General features: G+C 34.7%; 1 protein-coding gene across 2 annotated transcripts in view; it reads left to right on the plus strand.

Moving 5' to 3' along the window:
• The window catches only part of PDE3B (phosphodiesterase 3B), a 76,680-nt gene that overhangs the window by 50,306 nt on the left and 8,557 nt on the right, over positions 1-17,817 (plus strand). The window contains exons 2-9 of one of the 2 annotated variants that reach the window (XM_031614055.2): positions 6,794-6,844; positions 7,694-7,942; positions 10,113-10,255; positions 13,247-13,362; positions 14,934-15,135; positions 15,672-15,745; positions 16,236-16,339; positions 17,102-17,236. In XM_031614055.2, the coding sequence (XP_031469915.2) occupies positions 6,794-6,844; positions 7,694-7,942; positions 10,113-10,255; positions 13,247-13,362; positions 14,934-15,135; positions 15,672-15,745; positions 16,236-16,339; positions 17,102-17,236 (1,074 nt within the window). The remainder of the gene's footprint in view (positions 1-6,793; positions 6,845-7,693; positions 7,943-10,112; positions 10,256-13,246; positions 13,363-14,933; positions 15,136-15,671; positions 15,746-16,235; positions 16,340-17,101; positions 17,237-17,817) is intronic. The other variant, XM_090140487.1, reaches the window with a different exon arrangement.

The following is a 17,817-nucleotide window of genomic DNA, read 5'->3' on the forward strand; positions in this document are numbered from 1 at the left end:
TTGTTTAGTGAATTCTATGCTTGGTTGCTATGGAAATACTTATGGAGCTGATGCCTGGTGGTGTCAACCAGATGCTACTAGCAACTCAGAATCTTATATTTGATCAATGAAAGACTTGATCAGAAGTCATTTTTCTACTCACTTTGTCACTGCTAACATATTCAGAGCATGGAATGTAAACAAGTGGTATCAAATTGGACAAGTTTTCTTTTCCTAATGAGCATTAGAAGGCACGCCAAGACATCACTGAAACTGCAACTTCCTGGGTAACTAGTTTAGGCAATCAAACAGCAATGTTACAAATCTTAATGCTGTGGATGGACTTGTGCGGGTTGTACAGTTCAGCATTTCAATGGTCCTAAGTTGAGAAAAGTATAACACCCAGGCATTTATTGTGCTTAAAGTTCTGGAAGTCTAAAATGTTCCTCATCCAGAATGATTTTAGCCAAATGGAGCTGTGGCTCTCATGCAAGGAAAATCTAAAGAAAGTCCAAGTTTTGCATCCTCAACTCTTCTGAAATGCATGTCTGGTCCTGTGCTGCAAATACTGGTTGCACCCTGATGGGAAAAATAACTTTCTATATAGAAAAATAATTTAATAAGCAATCCACAAACTGTCTTTTTTTTTTTTTTTTTTTTAAATTGTGTTCTCCTACTTTTCATCTGCTTCTAGTTTATTTAGACTGCAATCTGTTAGAGTGATATTTTTTCCTTACTTTTTCTTTGTAAAATTAATGTTGCTTGTTCCTGTGGCTGTGTATGCTGTAAATTGTATTGGGAAAGACCTTTACTGCTATTACTTTGTGTACATTTTTTAACAGATGTGTCTGGTGTTGCTAACAACATGTGCTTTGCCAAAGTGCTATACTTAAGTTTTGATAATTCTTAGGCTGCTATTCAACAGTCAGGACTTTTTCTGTTCTCCTCACTTATTTCCCATCCCATCCCTCTTTCTCCCTCTCTAGCCCCAACTGTCCCCATAAACTGATGGATTTCTAATAGTGTTAGAAAATTCTTTGGTTCAAATTGCATGGCATTCCTCTGGAGTATAAACAAAGGGTAATACCTGATGCACAGTGACCATTTTGCTGCATGTTTCCAGTAAGTGATACATACTTAAGATTTCCTTAGATGCAACTAAACATCTGTAGATCTGAATGTAGCAATTAAATCTTCTAAGTCGTTACTTTGTCCTTAAGAACTAACAATTATTTTCTAGCTTTTAAACTTCATTTCCAGTGATAAAAATTCCCTCCTTGGGACTCATAGCTTAACTTGAGTGGCACGTTTCACTTTGAGCTAAACCCATCATCTCAGCTGATGGTGCCCCAGGTGCCCAAATCCAAAACAGCCACTTGTACATAAAGCATTTTTGTATGCTGCTTCATCTCAATTTAACTGTATTGAAACTTATTATACCGACGACATAGATTTCAGTTATTATATTTAAGCATAATACAGATGTCAACTGTCAATGAACATCTAGTACTGTAGTACATTTGTACCTTTTTTCATTGTTGTTTGTAATAGTTTTGTTGTAGTAGTAACTTTCCTTCAAAACCCCACTCAGCCTGACAAGCAGTTACATGAAAACAAGACAGGGTGACCATTGCCCTTTGGATGAACTGGGAGTCTCAAGGAGTAGTCAGGCTGAGATGAGAACTCATCTTCTAGGCCGACTGGTAATCCGGTGTACGAGCTCATGGGGAGTGGAAAGCCATAATTTTATCACCTCACCCAAAGTTCATCGGCGTTATCAGAGCCCACAGCAATCCTATTAGCTTCCAGTGGTGTGACTTCTGTAGTGCTGGCACTACAAATTGCTGCTCAGAGGCTCAAGTAGGAGTGATCTGTAACTCAGAACTTCTGTGACTCAAGTTCCTCTTCAGGTGTTTCTTGTTAGAGGAGATACAGAGGAATGTTACATGCAAGCGGGTTACAAAATCTTAGTATTTCAGAGTATGGATCTTTCTGCAACAAGTCCAATGGTTGCAAAATCAAAAATTGCTGAGGCTCTGCCTGAGACGTATTTGAAGATCTATTTACATTAAGTTAAAATTAACCATTTCCCTTTTATTTTCATTCTGCTCAAAGATTAGTGCAATTCTCCGTAACTTTTGTTGACAATCCACAGTAATTTATTAAAATTTTCACTGCCAAATTCTCAAAAATAGTAATTCCAGAGATATTGCCTTTTTACTATTTCGAAATGCAGTTGCAGTGCTACTTAAGCTAATTGAACTGAGCGTGCTACATAGTGAGGTAGTAAGTGTAGCTGATCAGTAGTTTCTGACTAGAATGGGAAAGAGGGGGTTCTTCCTTAAGCAGAGAAGTGTTTGTGAAGAAGCAAGATTTGTCAGCTGTGATAACCTTTAAAGCTGCCCCCCCCCACCCTCTTTGTTCCTAAAACCACTTCGGTTCTGCAGAGGACAAACACTACTAGTTTCTGTTCCTTTCTCTCCAAGTTTTTTGAAGAAGGAGGCTTTCTGGATGTGAGCGCCACCTTGTGGCCTATTTTCAGCATCTAAGATAAGGTGATCGTTCCCTTTCATTATTAACTTGTAAGGATCTGGGTAGAACAGAATTCTACCAAGTTGTATTTACCGTGGAAAAGTATTAACTGTTTGAGCAACAGCAGTTTTTCTACTGTGCTTGGTGGAAGAGATTGGGCCTACAGTTTTAATCAGGTTATTTTAATTACTTCAGAATGTGCCAGATGGAAGATTTACACTTAACATGCACAGTGGTAGCCTGGTAGCTGTGGTAAAACAGTACAATCTTATGAGATTAGGTTTTTAATTAATGATGATGTATAGTGAACAAAAAAGAATAATAATAACCTGTTGGTAACACACAGATGAACCTGTGTTCCGTTACTTCAAAATTAGTTTAGGTCCTTTGCTGAGAAAATTGAAATCAGTGGTAAAGCTTGAATCTTCTGATTTAAATGAAAATAGAAAATTTTCAATCATGAATCTGAGCTGTGAAGCTTTTCATTTAAGTGAAATTGTGGATGAAATGCTGCCATCCCATTTAAAATATCAAACCAGGATTTGCACTGGAAGTAGGTTTTGTGTGAACAGCACGCATTGGTGTTCCTTGTGTGCACTGGGTGGGTATAGGACAGAAGTTTTAGTGGTAGCAATGAATAGTTCACGCTTCTCACATTTTGAGGTTGTTTCTCTACTAAGATGGTGCTAACGCAGAGAGGAAGTCTTTGAACTTTTAGTCCTATAGATCTGTTCTCCAGAGCTTAACTGGACAGCTGATATATGAGTTGTGTACTTATTGGTTTACACATTTGTGTACACACACAGAAGAAAGCTGTTGTGTTAGTAAAAACATCTGCAGTTAAAGGTTTGGTACCTTTACCAGAACAGACATGTTCTGGTGCTAATAAGATGCATGAGTATGGCTAGACAGTGTTTGTCACTACTGCACTGCTCATCACTGACAGGCTAAAAGTCATCTTGTATGTTTAGGTTTTTAGAAAGGGTTTGATTAACGAGGCTGTGGTAGCTAGACGAATTTTTAAAACCTCAAACCATTAAGGTCTTCATTTCTGAGTCAATCTTACTTCATGTAATACGGCTGTTCTCAGCCCATGCACATGCTTAAGCAGTTAGCCATCTTCAGTTATCATAGCAAGTGGGTGTCGTTGTAACTTTAAATGTGGTGCTAAATAGTGTCCGTGTGAAGATAACAAAAAAGAGGAGACTGTAGGTGTTGCCCTTGCCTGGGTAGTGCTGCTGTGCAGCCTGCATTTCTTCACTGACACTTTCTACACCTTCTGCTGGGCAAGTGCCAGCGTGGAACATTGTGTTTGCCCCAGGAAAGAGCTGTTAGTCTTGGAGGAACAAATTCAAACATAGCTCTCTCACCTATAAAAATAAGCAGAAAAATTTCCAGGATTGCAAAATATGAACTAGGAGGCAAAGGCATTGGTACCTTATTTGAGCTCTGTAACTATAGGTTGAAGAAAGGGGAAAAAAAAGAGTTGTCTTTGTTTTCATTTGTGTGTGCCAGTTTTGTTGTGCAAATGAATTAATTCATCAGAGAATAATTAGAACCTTGCTCTACCCTGGTAATTTAGTGGCTGTTAAGAAGTCAGAAAGACTGAACACTTTTGGAACATAGCAGACATCTGAATTTCATTCCTTGTATGTTGTTTTTATTTTTTGCTCACTGAAAAATTAAGTGAGCGCTGTTGACGTACTTGAAGCTGATAGTATCTTCAGATTGTGTTGCTGACGTTCTTTTGTGGTTTTGGTGGGTTTCGTGAAGCTATTTGGCTGGTAGATTCATAATCATATTCAAGCAGAAAGTAACAAAACACTCCTCCTGCAAGCGAATGCTTTTTCAAATACAGATATTGTTTTTAACCTGAGGTATTGAGGAGCCTTTTTTTTTTTTTAATGAATGACGGTATTACAGTGCTTTCTATACAGAGCTCACAAAAATGTTTCAGTTTGAATGGCTCTGGGAAGAAAGGGAAGTTCTAAGCTATGTTCTCTATCAGATTTTTAAGAGAATGAAATATTGATACAGCTGGTATAGACTGCCACGAGCTGTGAAATCCATGCAGTCTTATTAGATAAATAGAAAAGCGATTTCATTTACATTTCCTAAAGTAAGCAAATCAATCAATTAAATGAATTTAACTTTTAGGCATTGTCATCACAGATGTTGTATTTCATTATATTTACAGAGTAGGGAAACACAATAGTCACCAAACCCTACGGTTTTAGGTTGCCTGTTGTAATTTAATGTGACTAATGATGCTGAATGCATACGATGGACATTTCACAGAGCTACTACCAAAGTTCTGAATGGTGGGCAACAATTGGTACAATGTATTCAATTTCTACCAAAAGATTAGCAATTGTTATTGTGAAAATAGGACTCAGAAAACACATATGAATCAGTTTAGAGAAAGCCAATGTCATTCAGAATGGCCATTTAAGTTTGCATGCAAGTTTGGAAAGTATATGTAGGGCAATGCATGTACTGCCAAGGCACATATGTTGCTCTAATAACAGTGTGTCTCAGTATATTTTTTGTATTTACTTGGATATTTTAATGCTGGAGAAAAAGCATATAAAAAAGAGCCAGTACTAAGTCTTAGTAATGAGATATGGTTTGGTTCTGGGAGAGTATGTGGACAAGGTGGCACAGATGGCTTGATTTCTCAGCTGCAGGGTGTTTTTGCTGCATATCTCTCATTTCACAGTTTAGTGTGATAGTCAGTGTCACTTCTGAGAGGCTAATAGCAGTGATATTAGCACACACACTGGTGTAGTCAGCTGTGTTACACAACTTCTCCTGTTCATGGACCTGGTTATATGTATGTGTATCCCAGATAACCAATCTCCCTTTTATTTCTCTTTTTAGGAATCATTAAGTCAAGGGGCTTTTCCTAGATTGTCCACCTTTCATCCTGTATCTCTGCCACAATACCTCCTTAACTTAGCTTCCTTAACTTCAGGATTCTGTCTGACTCTCCTTTAACAGAAATGAACAAAATATTCCCAAATAATGAATTGTCTACAGTATTTTGTAATTTTCATCTACAACAGAAATAACTTATGTTCAGAGTATGACTCATAAGATTGTAGACTCCCGCGGTTGACTCTAATTGGTCAGTTGAGTCCAAATTTTATTGGGCAAAAAGATAGAGAAACTGGAGAGGCAGTTTTGCTAGATTATGATAAATATTTTGTATGTGTGTGTGTATGAAATATATGTATATATATAAAATGTATTTAGGAAAGCTTGTCTAAATATGCGTCCCGCTGCAGAATTCCCGGTTTCCATCTATCAGCTGTTGCAAATTCCTTGTTCATGTGTGTTAACAAACTGAGTAATGATTCTAGAATTGAAATAATAAAAGAGTATAAATGAAAACAGTAGGATCAGGCCTACAGTGCTTTACCCAACCATAATTCAACGTATGCAAAACGACTTGAAATCTTTCAGTGGCTTCTCTTTGAATGTTTTCTTGACAAATTCTTATGTGATTTTTTTTTCCTCTCCTCATAGGTCTTTATTGGATTTTAATGCAGTAATAGGTTTTAGTGTAAAGAAAACTTTTTCCTTTTTTCCTAACTTTTTGTTCACAGGCTGTTTTAAATATTCTACAAATGATATGAATTTGTAAATTACCCCATACAAAATATATCCAGTAACTTAGGTTTTTCAGTTTTGAGCTTATTGCAGCAATTTATTTTATTAGACACAAGATTTAGCTGTAAATTTACTTTGACATTGCAATTTGCTTACTGTATTAATTTTTTTTTACTCTGTGCTTCTGCTGTTCTTGTAGAAAGTTCCATTATGAGATTTGCCAAGCCTAGTAGCCCATATCCTGAAGGATGGGGGATGTATTTTATAGTTTGAGGAAGAAAAAATCGTATACTTTTCGTTTCCTGAGTTTAGTAGCTGGATACTTATTCTCCTGATAACTGTATTTATAAAATATATTGGATTTTAGAATAGATTGACTTTTACAAGTCTAGATGAATAGACTTAGATGCTTTATTTTAGATCTTAATGTTTTATCAAAAACCTAGAATTATTAAAGTAAATCCATATAGTTTTGTCTGTCATCAAAAGATCCCTGTTGCATAGGAATTTATTCAGACATTTCTTAAGGATTTTAGCTGTTGTAGCATTGACAGAGAAAATAGTCTTCGTTTCATTTGGAAAAATAAAAGTACTGTACCACATAATCAATATTTATTCTATTTTTGTTTATAAGCATTAACATATCAACTGTTACTCTTCTTTATTACAGATGATACTTTGGGATTGGGATTTGAAGCAGTGGTACAAGCCCTACTACCAGGTCAGTGTGTTATGAATCTAATTATTCTCTGATGAAATTTGACTGAGTACAGAAGTTTTAGTTAGCTAAGTTGTTCTAATGCACTCTAGTTTATTGTATCTACATAGCAGTGATTTGATATGTAGCAGTCAGAGGAAGTTGACTGGGCTCTGCTTCCTGTGACCTACATGGGAGCAGTATCAAACTCAGCTAAGATGGGAGCAATTTTGCTTGCTTATTGATTGATTGATTGTCCTTTAAATGTTCATTAGCATAAGATTAGGGAGTGATTCCCCACAGATGTTAGAAAACTCAGGCCTACCAGGATCTGACCTCTTTTCCTGAATGTTTGTTTCTCACTCTTTTTTGTGTTAATACTGGCATCTAATTAGCTATTCCTGCTTCTATTCAGGGAGCTGTGCCAAATAAAAACAAATGACACTAATTATGTTTTTGAGACAATTTTTAGGATTTATTTCAATATAAATAGAAATAATACTGATAGTGATGCTGTGGAAATTTTACTTCTTACAATCTTACAACAGTTTGATCACCAAAGTTTCTGTTGCCATTGTTGGAGGATGTAGAGTATTAATTTTGCTTCTAAGACAAAGTAATAAAAAATTAAAGTGAGAAGAAATGGGATAGGTTTTTAAAAGAGTAAAAATAACTGGTAGTTAGTGTTGAATTTTGAGGATTTTTCTTATTTGCATGAGAAATACTACTAAAAGTTGCTTTGTTAGTATGTCTATGTATGTATTTTCTTTAAAAGAAAAATATTTTACAGGAGATAGGATACTTACTTAAAATTTATAACAAGGTTAAATGTTTTGACATGTTAATAGTTTGCAACAATTCCATCTATTTTAGAATGCTGGCAGTGGAACTGGAGTTGATCTTTCAGTACTAAATGAGGCTCGGAGCATGCTAACAGACCTCCTGACTGACCCATCCCTTCCACCGCAAGTGATTTCTTCCCTTCGAAGCATTAATAGTTTGATTGGTGCTTTCTCAGGCACATGCAGGCCAAAGGCTAATCCATTCACACCATTTCCTGGTTTCTTCCCCTGTCCTGAAGTAGACGATCCTGCTGAAAAAGGAGATCGAAAGTCACTCAAGGTCAAATTACTTTTTCATTGTCACTGTGTGTGTGTTGCCATTCAAATATACATAGATATGTCTAGAAAAAATAGTCCCTGCACTGCGTTACTTGCATTTCCAGACTGTTGGCAGGTTGTCCCAAACTGGCCACATTGCTGGCTTAGCATCTTGGGGTCAGATAAACTGGATCACAAGCCAGATTCAGTGCACGTGCTAGAGCCTTCTTTCAGTATTATGCTGACATATGTGCTTGTTTCAGGGAGTAGACTTTTCTGCTCTACTGTCAGGGATTTTCAGCTGTGGTCCCCGTGTTGCAAGAGAGTCTTCTGACGCAGAAGTCCTTTCTAAGCCTGACAGTGCATAGTGCTCAATGTTGTGTTCTGACCAAAGTCTGGGCTCAGAAAACTTGCTGCCTTTTCTGGGCTAAATGCCCAACCTAGAGGAATTTTTGAGTCTTGCTTTTACAGTTTTAGCTATTTTCTCTGTTCTCTTGAAGATTATCTTAAGGCATCAGTCCATTCTTTTTTTGTTAGACAGTTTACAGGTGCTGCATAGCCTTGCTGCCTACCTAACTGCTTCCAGCATGTAGCTTTTCCAGCACATATTTGACTGACTTCAGCTCTGCCTTTGATTTTGTTTGCTTGCTTAACTTCAGCATAGCAAATCACTCTGCAAGAGTGGCTTAATTAACACCTTCACTGCCTGCCCATCTGAATATTTTGTTGCTCTAGTGCAGCATTGCCGTAACTGGTTTGTCTAATTTGACAGAATACTTTCCTCTGGTTCTCATTCTAGTAGGGCTGGCTAAGGGCTACTGCAGGTTTCTGTGGAGATAGTGGTCTTGTTCTGCTTGTACAGTTTCACCTTTCTGGCTGTGACTGTTGCTTTTTGCAGCAAAGCAAACAGGGTCGAAGTACATCTTATATCAAGGACTCAGAGCAGTCTGACGTTTTGGGGTCAGAAACTGATATTTTGTGTTAACATTTTTCCATTATATGAAGTATATGGTAGTGAGTGAGGTAAGATCTTTGACCACTCGATGAAACTTAAAACTGTGAAGTCGTAATTTCTGCTAGACCTTTTGAAGTTAGTATCTGAGGGTCACTTGTCCTCATACATGATCCTGTAGACCTTACTCAATACTGCAAATGTTCCTTTTAAATTCTTTGTTCAAAACATTTTTTTCTTGGCATCGTTTTTTGTTGCTGTTGTGTTTTTTCTTAGCAAGGTTTGATTCCATTTATCTCAGTTATGTGGAACAGTACCTTCCTCCCCAGGTTGAATGGACATATCAAAGGTCAAATTAACCAAGTGGATTGTAGACTGAAAGGAGTCAGATTTCTTAAATGGTTAGAATGCAATATATAGGTTTTGTGCGCAATAAATGCAGATAAGCCAGATCTAAACAAGTTTTGCAGTGTAGGTTCAATGATCCTATCATTTCTATTACCTGGGTTCTCTTAGTTACTATTTAAATGTTGCTATACATTTCTGAGTGTAGTTCAGTAAGGCAGAGCTAGTAAGTTCTGACTTATTTCCATAAAGGACCATTTGAGAATCACGAAAGTGATTCTCTGTTTTTGGGCTACAGCATGTCTAAAATAATACAGCTTCAAGGCTGGGAGTGGAGAGGTGTTTGGGAAGCCTCCTTGGTACTATGAGACTAGCGGGGAAGCAGAGAGGGAGCCTTGATGTACCAGAGCTCGGCCCTGTGTCATCTTTTCTTTATTTTTCACAACATATGTCAATATTTTTTATCTGAGTTACTGAAATCTGGGGTTATTCTGGGTGCTTGAAAGCTGATTATGTAGCTGTGTGATTGAATCGAGTAGAAAAAATCATCCATAGCCCTACAGCATTTGGCTGTCTCTACAAGATCTCAATTTCTGAAAGCAATTGAGGACTAATTGTTGAACCATGTGAATTTCAAACAAACAAAAGAAGAAAAATAAAACAACAAAACCACCACCACCAACAACAAAATGTAACTATTCGTAATAAGCTAAATAATTTTTAAATACATCTTTTTGATTTTCTTGATCAGTAAGAATGAAGATGAAATACTGTGCTTCTTATTTTACCATAAACAACAGTAGTGACATATCTTATCTACAGTAAGAAAAAAAATAAAGTCTTACTATCTAATTTCAATTACATCAATTTCAACTATAATGAAATTATTCAACAGGGATTAATTAGCAGGAATAGCCTGCCAACACCACAGCTGAGACGATCTTCAGGAGCTTCTGGTATTCCACCTATAGAGTTACCATCTTCTAAATGGGAACGGAGTAACAGTAAGAGATCTCATCAGGACTATAATGTGTCAAGGTAAGCACCTAGCAGGTTTTTAAGGGTAGAGTAATACATGTTGCCACCTAACAGGATTTTAACAGTAGAATAATAAACGTTGCCTTTCAAAAATGTTCATATCTGTAATGGTGTAAGTAACTAATGTAGAATCTTGTATTTAAATTATGTCTTCAAATTCTGACAGCTTAATAATATGCAACACTTTTATAACGCTGGCCTCAAGTAGAAATTAAGTCATTTTGAAGCTGAATGGTTTGCACCATCATAGCGACTGGGACTGAATATTAGTTTTAGTAGGAACCAAAAAATGAGTCAAAATAAATTACTTTGTTTTGCAATTGTATAACCTGTAAATTGTAACTGACTTCCTCTTTTGCCTTTTAGTTGAAATTTGAAAGTGATATATATTTTAAACATATTGAAAATTTGTTTCCTAATTAAAAGGATTATGTGTCATTCTTGCATTTGGTAATCACTGTTGCATGTGTGTATTGCAGTACTTATTTATTATTCATACAGGCATTATTCAAGCAGGCATTAAGGCGTACTATGAAGTATAATGCAAAAAAAAAAAAAAAAAACCCAACAAAAACCAAGCTTTTGTTTCCAAAATCAGCATTATATTTTGAATTAGAAATAGAGTTAATATTCTGTTTTCTTTCTGTTTAACTTTTCTTGTAGTTTTGCTCGAAAAAGTGCAACAGATGTTTGAAATTGTCATGCAACTCATTAAAATCATTTAAAAATAATTTTAAAAAAGATTTTTGTGTAGTTTCAACTGTTAAGAATTGTTTTTGCATAGATGATAAGTAAATAGATGACTTCTTAAAAGAAAATGTGAGTTAGAGTGATATTTGATAATTACTGATAGTAAGTGAAAGATTATATACAGGTCCAATAGTTTATTTATCAAGATAATATTTAATTTTAAAGTGAACCATTTAAACAGTTTGGCAATTGTCAGTTGTTTTTTCCCCCTTCAAATAACACACATGCTTTGATTTTTTTATGAAGTATATAGTTTAATTCTGGTTTGGTTATGAAATGTGATTGCAGATACTGTCTGTTGTTACGTGTAGCTTTCCATAGGCATGACTGTCCAGATGAATTTGACTTCAGTGAAAGTTTATACCATATATTATACCATTTATACAGCTCATCCATAGACAACAGTTCCATTGGTTTTTTCAAATCAGACTGAAAGCATATCACAAATTGTCACTGCTTGATTATGATGGTAGGTTAAAGATTTTATGTTTATGCTGATTTGGTTATCAGCATTTGAAAGAATCATATTCACTGGAAGTAGCCAAGAGAGGCAGTCCTGCATTCCTCCTGGCTCTTTGTCCCACTGGCTCTGGCTCTTGAGCCAGTCCTTTAAGTTGTCAGAAAAATAATTCAGCAGAAGAAAAGGCAGCATTTTTTTCTGTCTTACAACAGGACTCATCCCAAAGAAGAGCCCAATTACCAGTAGAAGAGAGACAGGCTAATAGCAAAATGGGAGAATGAAGTAGGAAATTTTGCTAGGAGGAAAGCTTATGAAAAAATCAGAATATTATTTTACATACAGTGGCTGCTTTCAACTGAATTTTAGCTGAGTTCACAAAGATAATACATTACACAGTGATACCATAACCTATTGTTCCAAAAATTGATTAAATGTTGAAAAAATTTCTTCACCTATCAAGACAGTGCTCTTAAGACCTGTTCTATTGATTTGGTTTGTCATTTAAACTAACATGAGGTGAACTGGCCTTGCTTGTTAGTATTCCTACACTAAGTACTGATGTAAAAAATTTTATATGCTTTAAGAGGGTACGTCATGAAAACTGAACAGTTTACAAATGGCAAAAAAAAATTCACTGTCCAAATTGAATCAACTTGAACAACTTTTAAAGTTTTCCTAATAAGTCAGCATTAAATTTCAAAATAATAAATCTGTCTTTATTCTCTAACTCACTTATTTTTTTTATATCTATCTATTAAAGAAAAAAAAAGGAGATTGGGTCAATAATTGTTTGACTTTTCTTTGAAACCTGATAAAATAAGACCAAAGATATTTGAATAAATACTATTTTCCCATTCTAAAACAAAATAATTATATCACATAAATTATTTTCACTGGAAATTACATGCGTACAGTTGCTTTTAATTGCACATCACATTTTTGTTTACTGGAGGAAATGTTTAATTGGAATTTAGGAGTGTAATTCCAGGCCTACAACAGCAGATGGCATAACTTATCAATCAGGTTAAGGATACAACTATTGGAGCTGACAGTTAAAAGCAGCATTATTTCTAAGATATTTATTTATTTCATTTATTATATAAAACTGATTTGAGAAGCAGGCTGCAGCTGCATATGATTGCATTTGCAATGTAAATAGTATTTTAAAAGCTTTTAGGCTTAGAATGTAGCTGGCTTTGTTAAAGCACACAATGTTGTATCTGATATTATCACCAATGAATAAATTCACAATCATTGTGTAATATTTAGCAGTGGGATTTTAAGGAGTTATGCAAAACATAATGATTCAGCAAATTCCAGTTACTTTCCATAGTATTCCTTAAAAAACAAGTGGTCATGAAAGTATTGTTCAGTGCCCTGCAGAGAAGTCTAGTTGATAAACAAATACAATTGCTCAGATGGATATTGGACCCTTTCTAGACAATGTTCAAAAAAAGTAAATACAATTTTAGGAAATAAATGATGTGGCAAGTTGTCTGAATGAACTCGCTGTGCCATTTTAGTACTACATAATATCTTCTATTGCTTTTGCACAGTACATATAAGTTTTTTACTATTCTGTGTGATACGTTGTCTATCTGATCTTGGACTTGATTTCTTTCTAGTACTTTCTTTTTTGGAATGGTAGCGGAACCATATCAGAGCAGTCTAGACATCTTGCAAGCATTTTGTCTGATAATGGCGAAATACATGGTGGGACAGAAGGAAAATTCTTGTAGATGGACTTCTGGTTTTGATTTCCTTGTTTCTTTGTAATTCAGCCAAGGATCTCACTCAAATGGATCTCACCAATCTTTTGGTGCAAACCTGCTGACGATACCAAAACAGAGATCATCATCTTTAACACTGGCTCACCATGTAGGTCCCAGACGAGCAGGTAAGATTGACATCCTGCCATCAGGCTGTATAAATTGCACAAGGTAGTAAGTATATCATGCATTGCAATTTTTTTTGAAGTTATTTTTCATGCAAATGTAACAATAACATTACATCAACTTGTTCTTTATCTTCTAAAAATATACTTTATATATATTTTTCATTTCCTTCTAAGAATACTCAAAAAGTTGACATCAACTTTGTATAAAGTTCAAGTATTTGTCTAACACTATGAATTTGCAAAATGTTATATTTGGCCTGGTTGGTAATTGTTAAAAATTGCAAAGTTCACATACCTTAATAAGGAACTGTTTATTTTTACTTTTACTACAGCTTTTTGTAATAGAACAATGTTATTTAGACACTGTGGACTTAAAAATTGCCCATTAGAACACCAAAACTTACTTTCTACTCTTAAGGCCTATGAGTCTATTCAGGGTGGCCTGTGATACTGTTTGAGATGTGTAACTTACACATCCCTTATTTAAGGGCAATTGGTGCCTGCTTTGTATACTTTTAGTAATTTGTTAACGTGCAGCATATAATCACAATAATTACGATCGAATTTTTGCTTTGGAATTTGCAGGAGAATAAGTAATTCAGCTATGGGACACCCACAGCACACTTAGTTTATTTTGCTCTTTGAGCCTTTGGCAAAGGGCAATTTTTTCTCTTTGATAAAAGTTTGTTTACAATGGCTATAATTCACTTCGTGCACTCATAGATAACCCATCTTTTGTAAATTTTTGCAAAGGGGAGAACTGATATGTTGGCTTAACACAAAATTTTGTTTTAAATTCACATCAGGTATATGGTAATCAAAGTATGATTTGATGGGCTTTCTTTCCTGGATTTCCAGAAGTAAACTCTAGCTTATTTTTTTCCATGAGAATGGGGAATTTCATATATGTAAGCAAGAATGATTTTGTTATTGTTTTGTTTTATAAGTTTTGAATTATCCATGAACAAACTTTAGGGTTGTATTTTATTTTTGTTCTGTTTCATTTCTGTTTGTTTAAAGTTCATTATTAGGCAGATTTGAATGGATTGTCATAGAATTAATGAAAAGGCACATCACTATTAATAATAGCCAATATCTGCCCACTTTAATCACTAGATTCAAAGACATGATTACAACTTTTTTTCTTGCTATGTTTTTAAAAGCATCTCAAGCCTTTTTTTCTTTAATCACAAACAATGAGGAAAAAGATTTTTCCTAAGGCTAATACCAATAATGAATTTTTTTTGCTTATTTGTTCTGGAAAATTTAAATATCAAATTTTGAATCAGAAAAGGTAATGGAAAGATTCAGCAATTGCTTAACAAAGTTAAAACAAACCAAAACCCTTCAAAGCCAGAGGTTGTACCACCTTGTGTAGATTACTGCTTCGGATGTGACCTAGTGTGTGCAGAATATTAGGAACTCTCAAAACTTGGAATAAACCTTGCTGATCTATGTATATTTACTTCCATGTTCTTTACAATTTATAAAAGTTCTTGTTCAATTCCAGTCTTTCTAACCAGAAGTGTTTTTACTGTAATCTGATCCCAATGTTATGTTTGTTTTGGAAGGTGCTTCTCCCGGCCTGAGTCCAGTGGGTTCACCTACTCATGGATCTGTCTCCAGTGGCAGCTGGTCACCTGTAGAATTTCCTGACACTGCTGATTTTCTTACAAAACCAAGCATTAATATCAATAAGACTCCAACGCACGCATTTAGTTCTTCAGATTATCAGCAGCAAGTTAAAACACCCGTGGGTTATGTGTGTAGCAGGTACTGTAAACTGTTACATTTTCACTAACTCAGTGTACTGAAAATACTAATGATATTTTTTTAAAAAAAAGTAAAATAACAATCACTATTATTTATTAGTATGGAAAAAAAAGACATATCATAATAATTTGTAACTGTGTTGCCCAGGGAACTGAAGAATGATGCATGTGCACAATTGAACTGGAGTTGTAGGAAAAGCAGCAGTTACTGTAGAGTAACAGTATTTAACAGATTTTAGAGAATTGTTTCTGGTTTGGGATCTTAATTCTCTATGTCTAAACACTTTCTAAACAGTTAGCCTTACTTTATTAATTTGTGTAGGTGAGTCCAGAAGAGGTGATAGCTGATTATTTTCAAAGTACAAGTTAAATTTGTATGTCTAAATAGAGAAAGTACTCATGGTCATGTGGTGGAGGATCCTTGAAAAGCATAGCTTGTAAAGGAAAGTAATTTGCAGATATTTTTCAATAGAATACAACAATAGCAAAGGAAGAAAAATACTGAATGTTTTACATATATTTCATGTATTCTGTAAGCTGTGGACGTCAGATACTCAAGCCTATTCCATCACTAGAGGAAGAATTTGAGGATTATAAAGACAACAAATCAGGTGGGATTTTGAAAATACATACACGTTTGTGCTTTGGGTTTTTTTCCAAAGCCAATTAAATTAATATTTTTCTATTTCTAGATTAAATTGTACTATAATTTTAAAGAAATGTCTATCCATATATTTTATTTCACTTGATATGGTTGATGTAATCTAAAATATTCACTATTTCAGAATAAGAATAATAGACACCCAGTTGTACCTTCATAGACCTGTACTCAGTATTTCAAAATGTGTCTACCATCTCAGCTAAACTTAACAGTGAAACTGTTTGTGCAAGTAAAAAGTCATGCTACCTTTTCTATATCTTCAAATATATTTTGTAATAGATTTCCTCCTTTACAACTTCTTGTTTTAAAATTCTTAAATAATTGGTTTAGAAACAAGCTATTTCCTTTTTGAAGAGATCTGTCTAATTTAAAGAATTATTAGACATTAGTGTTTACAAATAAATTATTGTTATAGTAATTATCTAATTATTTTCTTTAAGGTGAAGTTGGAAGTGCTAGTCTCCCAAAGGAGTCTTTCCACCATACAGAGGAGACAAAAGATGAAAAGAAGGAAACAATGACTCAAACACAAAATAATTCACTTGTAAGTATGCAATTGCAAAAGAACTTGAAGTAACTTATGATAGTAGAGTATTTCTTTATCAGTTGAAACATGCTGTAAAGAGGTTTTTGCATTGCTAATAACTGTCATGTCTGAAGGGAAATGGTGCATCACCAATTTTTTTTTTAATTAAAATTTACAATTAATAATATATTTCTATGTTGCCTAAATTTCACTAGTAAATGACAAGATAGTGAACTGCATGAATTTTTGTTCTTTAAAATTAATTTGTGTAGAGTTAATGTAGATATTACATTTAAATACTAATTGACTAGTATTTTCTCCTGGACATTTATGAAGTATGTGGCAGTTTCAGTGAAACTGTCAATGTTCACACAATGCAGTATATTGGAAGTGCAAGAAGACAAAGTGTTTCTTAAGCTTTACTGATATTTTGAGTCTTCATAACGCTTTTTTAAAGCTGGTTGAGCTAAGGAATTCTCAAAGCTCAGTATACATTTTGGTACCCTATGCATTTTTGCTTTGTTTTATTAACTCAGTTTGCTTTAAAGATTATGTTGATGATAAAATAATTATCACCATGTCAGGAAGCTTCCCCAAAGTATGAAAAGTCCAGTGTTATTTGTACTGCTGATTTATTATTTTCTCATAGCCACAGATATGGCATCATTCAATAAATTCAGCTATGGTTTATGATTCTCATAGGGTTTTTTGGTCGATATTGTTGGCAAATTAATTTTCATTCTTATTTTAGAGTTGATTAAGTCTCTTACTCTTATGCAGGTGGTGCAGAATCCTAAATTAGAAACGATGATAACAGAACACGATTCATTGATGGAGAAAATGAACAATTGGAATTTCCAAATTTTTGACCTTGTGCAAGAAATGGGAGACCAGTCTGGAAGGATCCTTAGCCGGGTTTGTTGTCTTCTGTTATATGAGGGATAGGGAGACTGCTTGAAGCTGTTATGCCTTTATATTAATTTAAACCATGAAGAAATTCTGCATTCAATGTATATTTGAAAACTAAGTTGTGAAGTAGAAATTCCATTTTCCTACTCCACCTCATTGTAAACCATAAAAAGTGCTTTGTTTATAGAGAAATTGCTCCAAAATGGCTGAATTTTGTTTTCAGTGTAAAATACATTCGATTTATGGTTACTGGAATAGGTTTGTAGTAATGTGCCATTTCCTATAAAAATTCTCCTGCTTTCAGAATTGCTACCTTGTTTGTCAACTATTTCTTTTTTCTTTATTTCAGTAAAACATTTCTGCCAGAGCTACACCTGTGGGGGAAGAGAAGTGATCTTTTAGGCAGTCTTTTGCCCCTTTATCCTACAAACAATGGGATTTTTTTTTTCCATACTGCTTTCTGCATGTAGTATCCCTTTTATCTCTTTCTGACTTACTACAAACCTCTTTGGTGCAATTTAATGTTGTGCTGAAGCCAGTCTAATGGCAAGTGCAAAAGAATGAACCTGTTTGCTCTTCCCCAGACT

This window comes from Phasianus colchicus, chromosome 5, assembly GCF_987193195.1.
Source record: "Phasianus colchicus chromosome 5, bPhaCol1.hap1.1, whole genome shotgun sequence".
NCBI lineage: Eukaryota > Metazoa > Chordata > Aves > Galliformes > Phasianidae > Phasianus > Phasianus colchicus.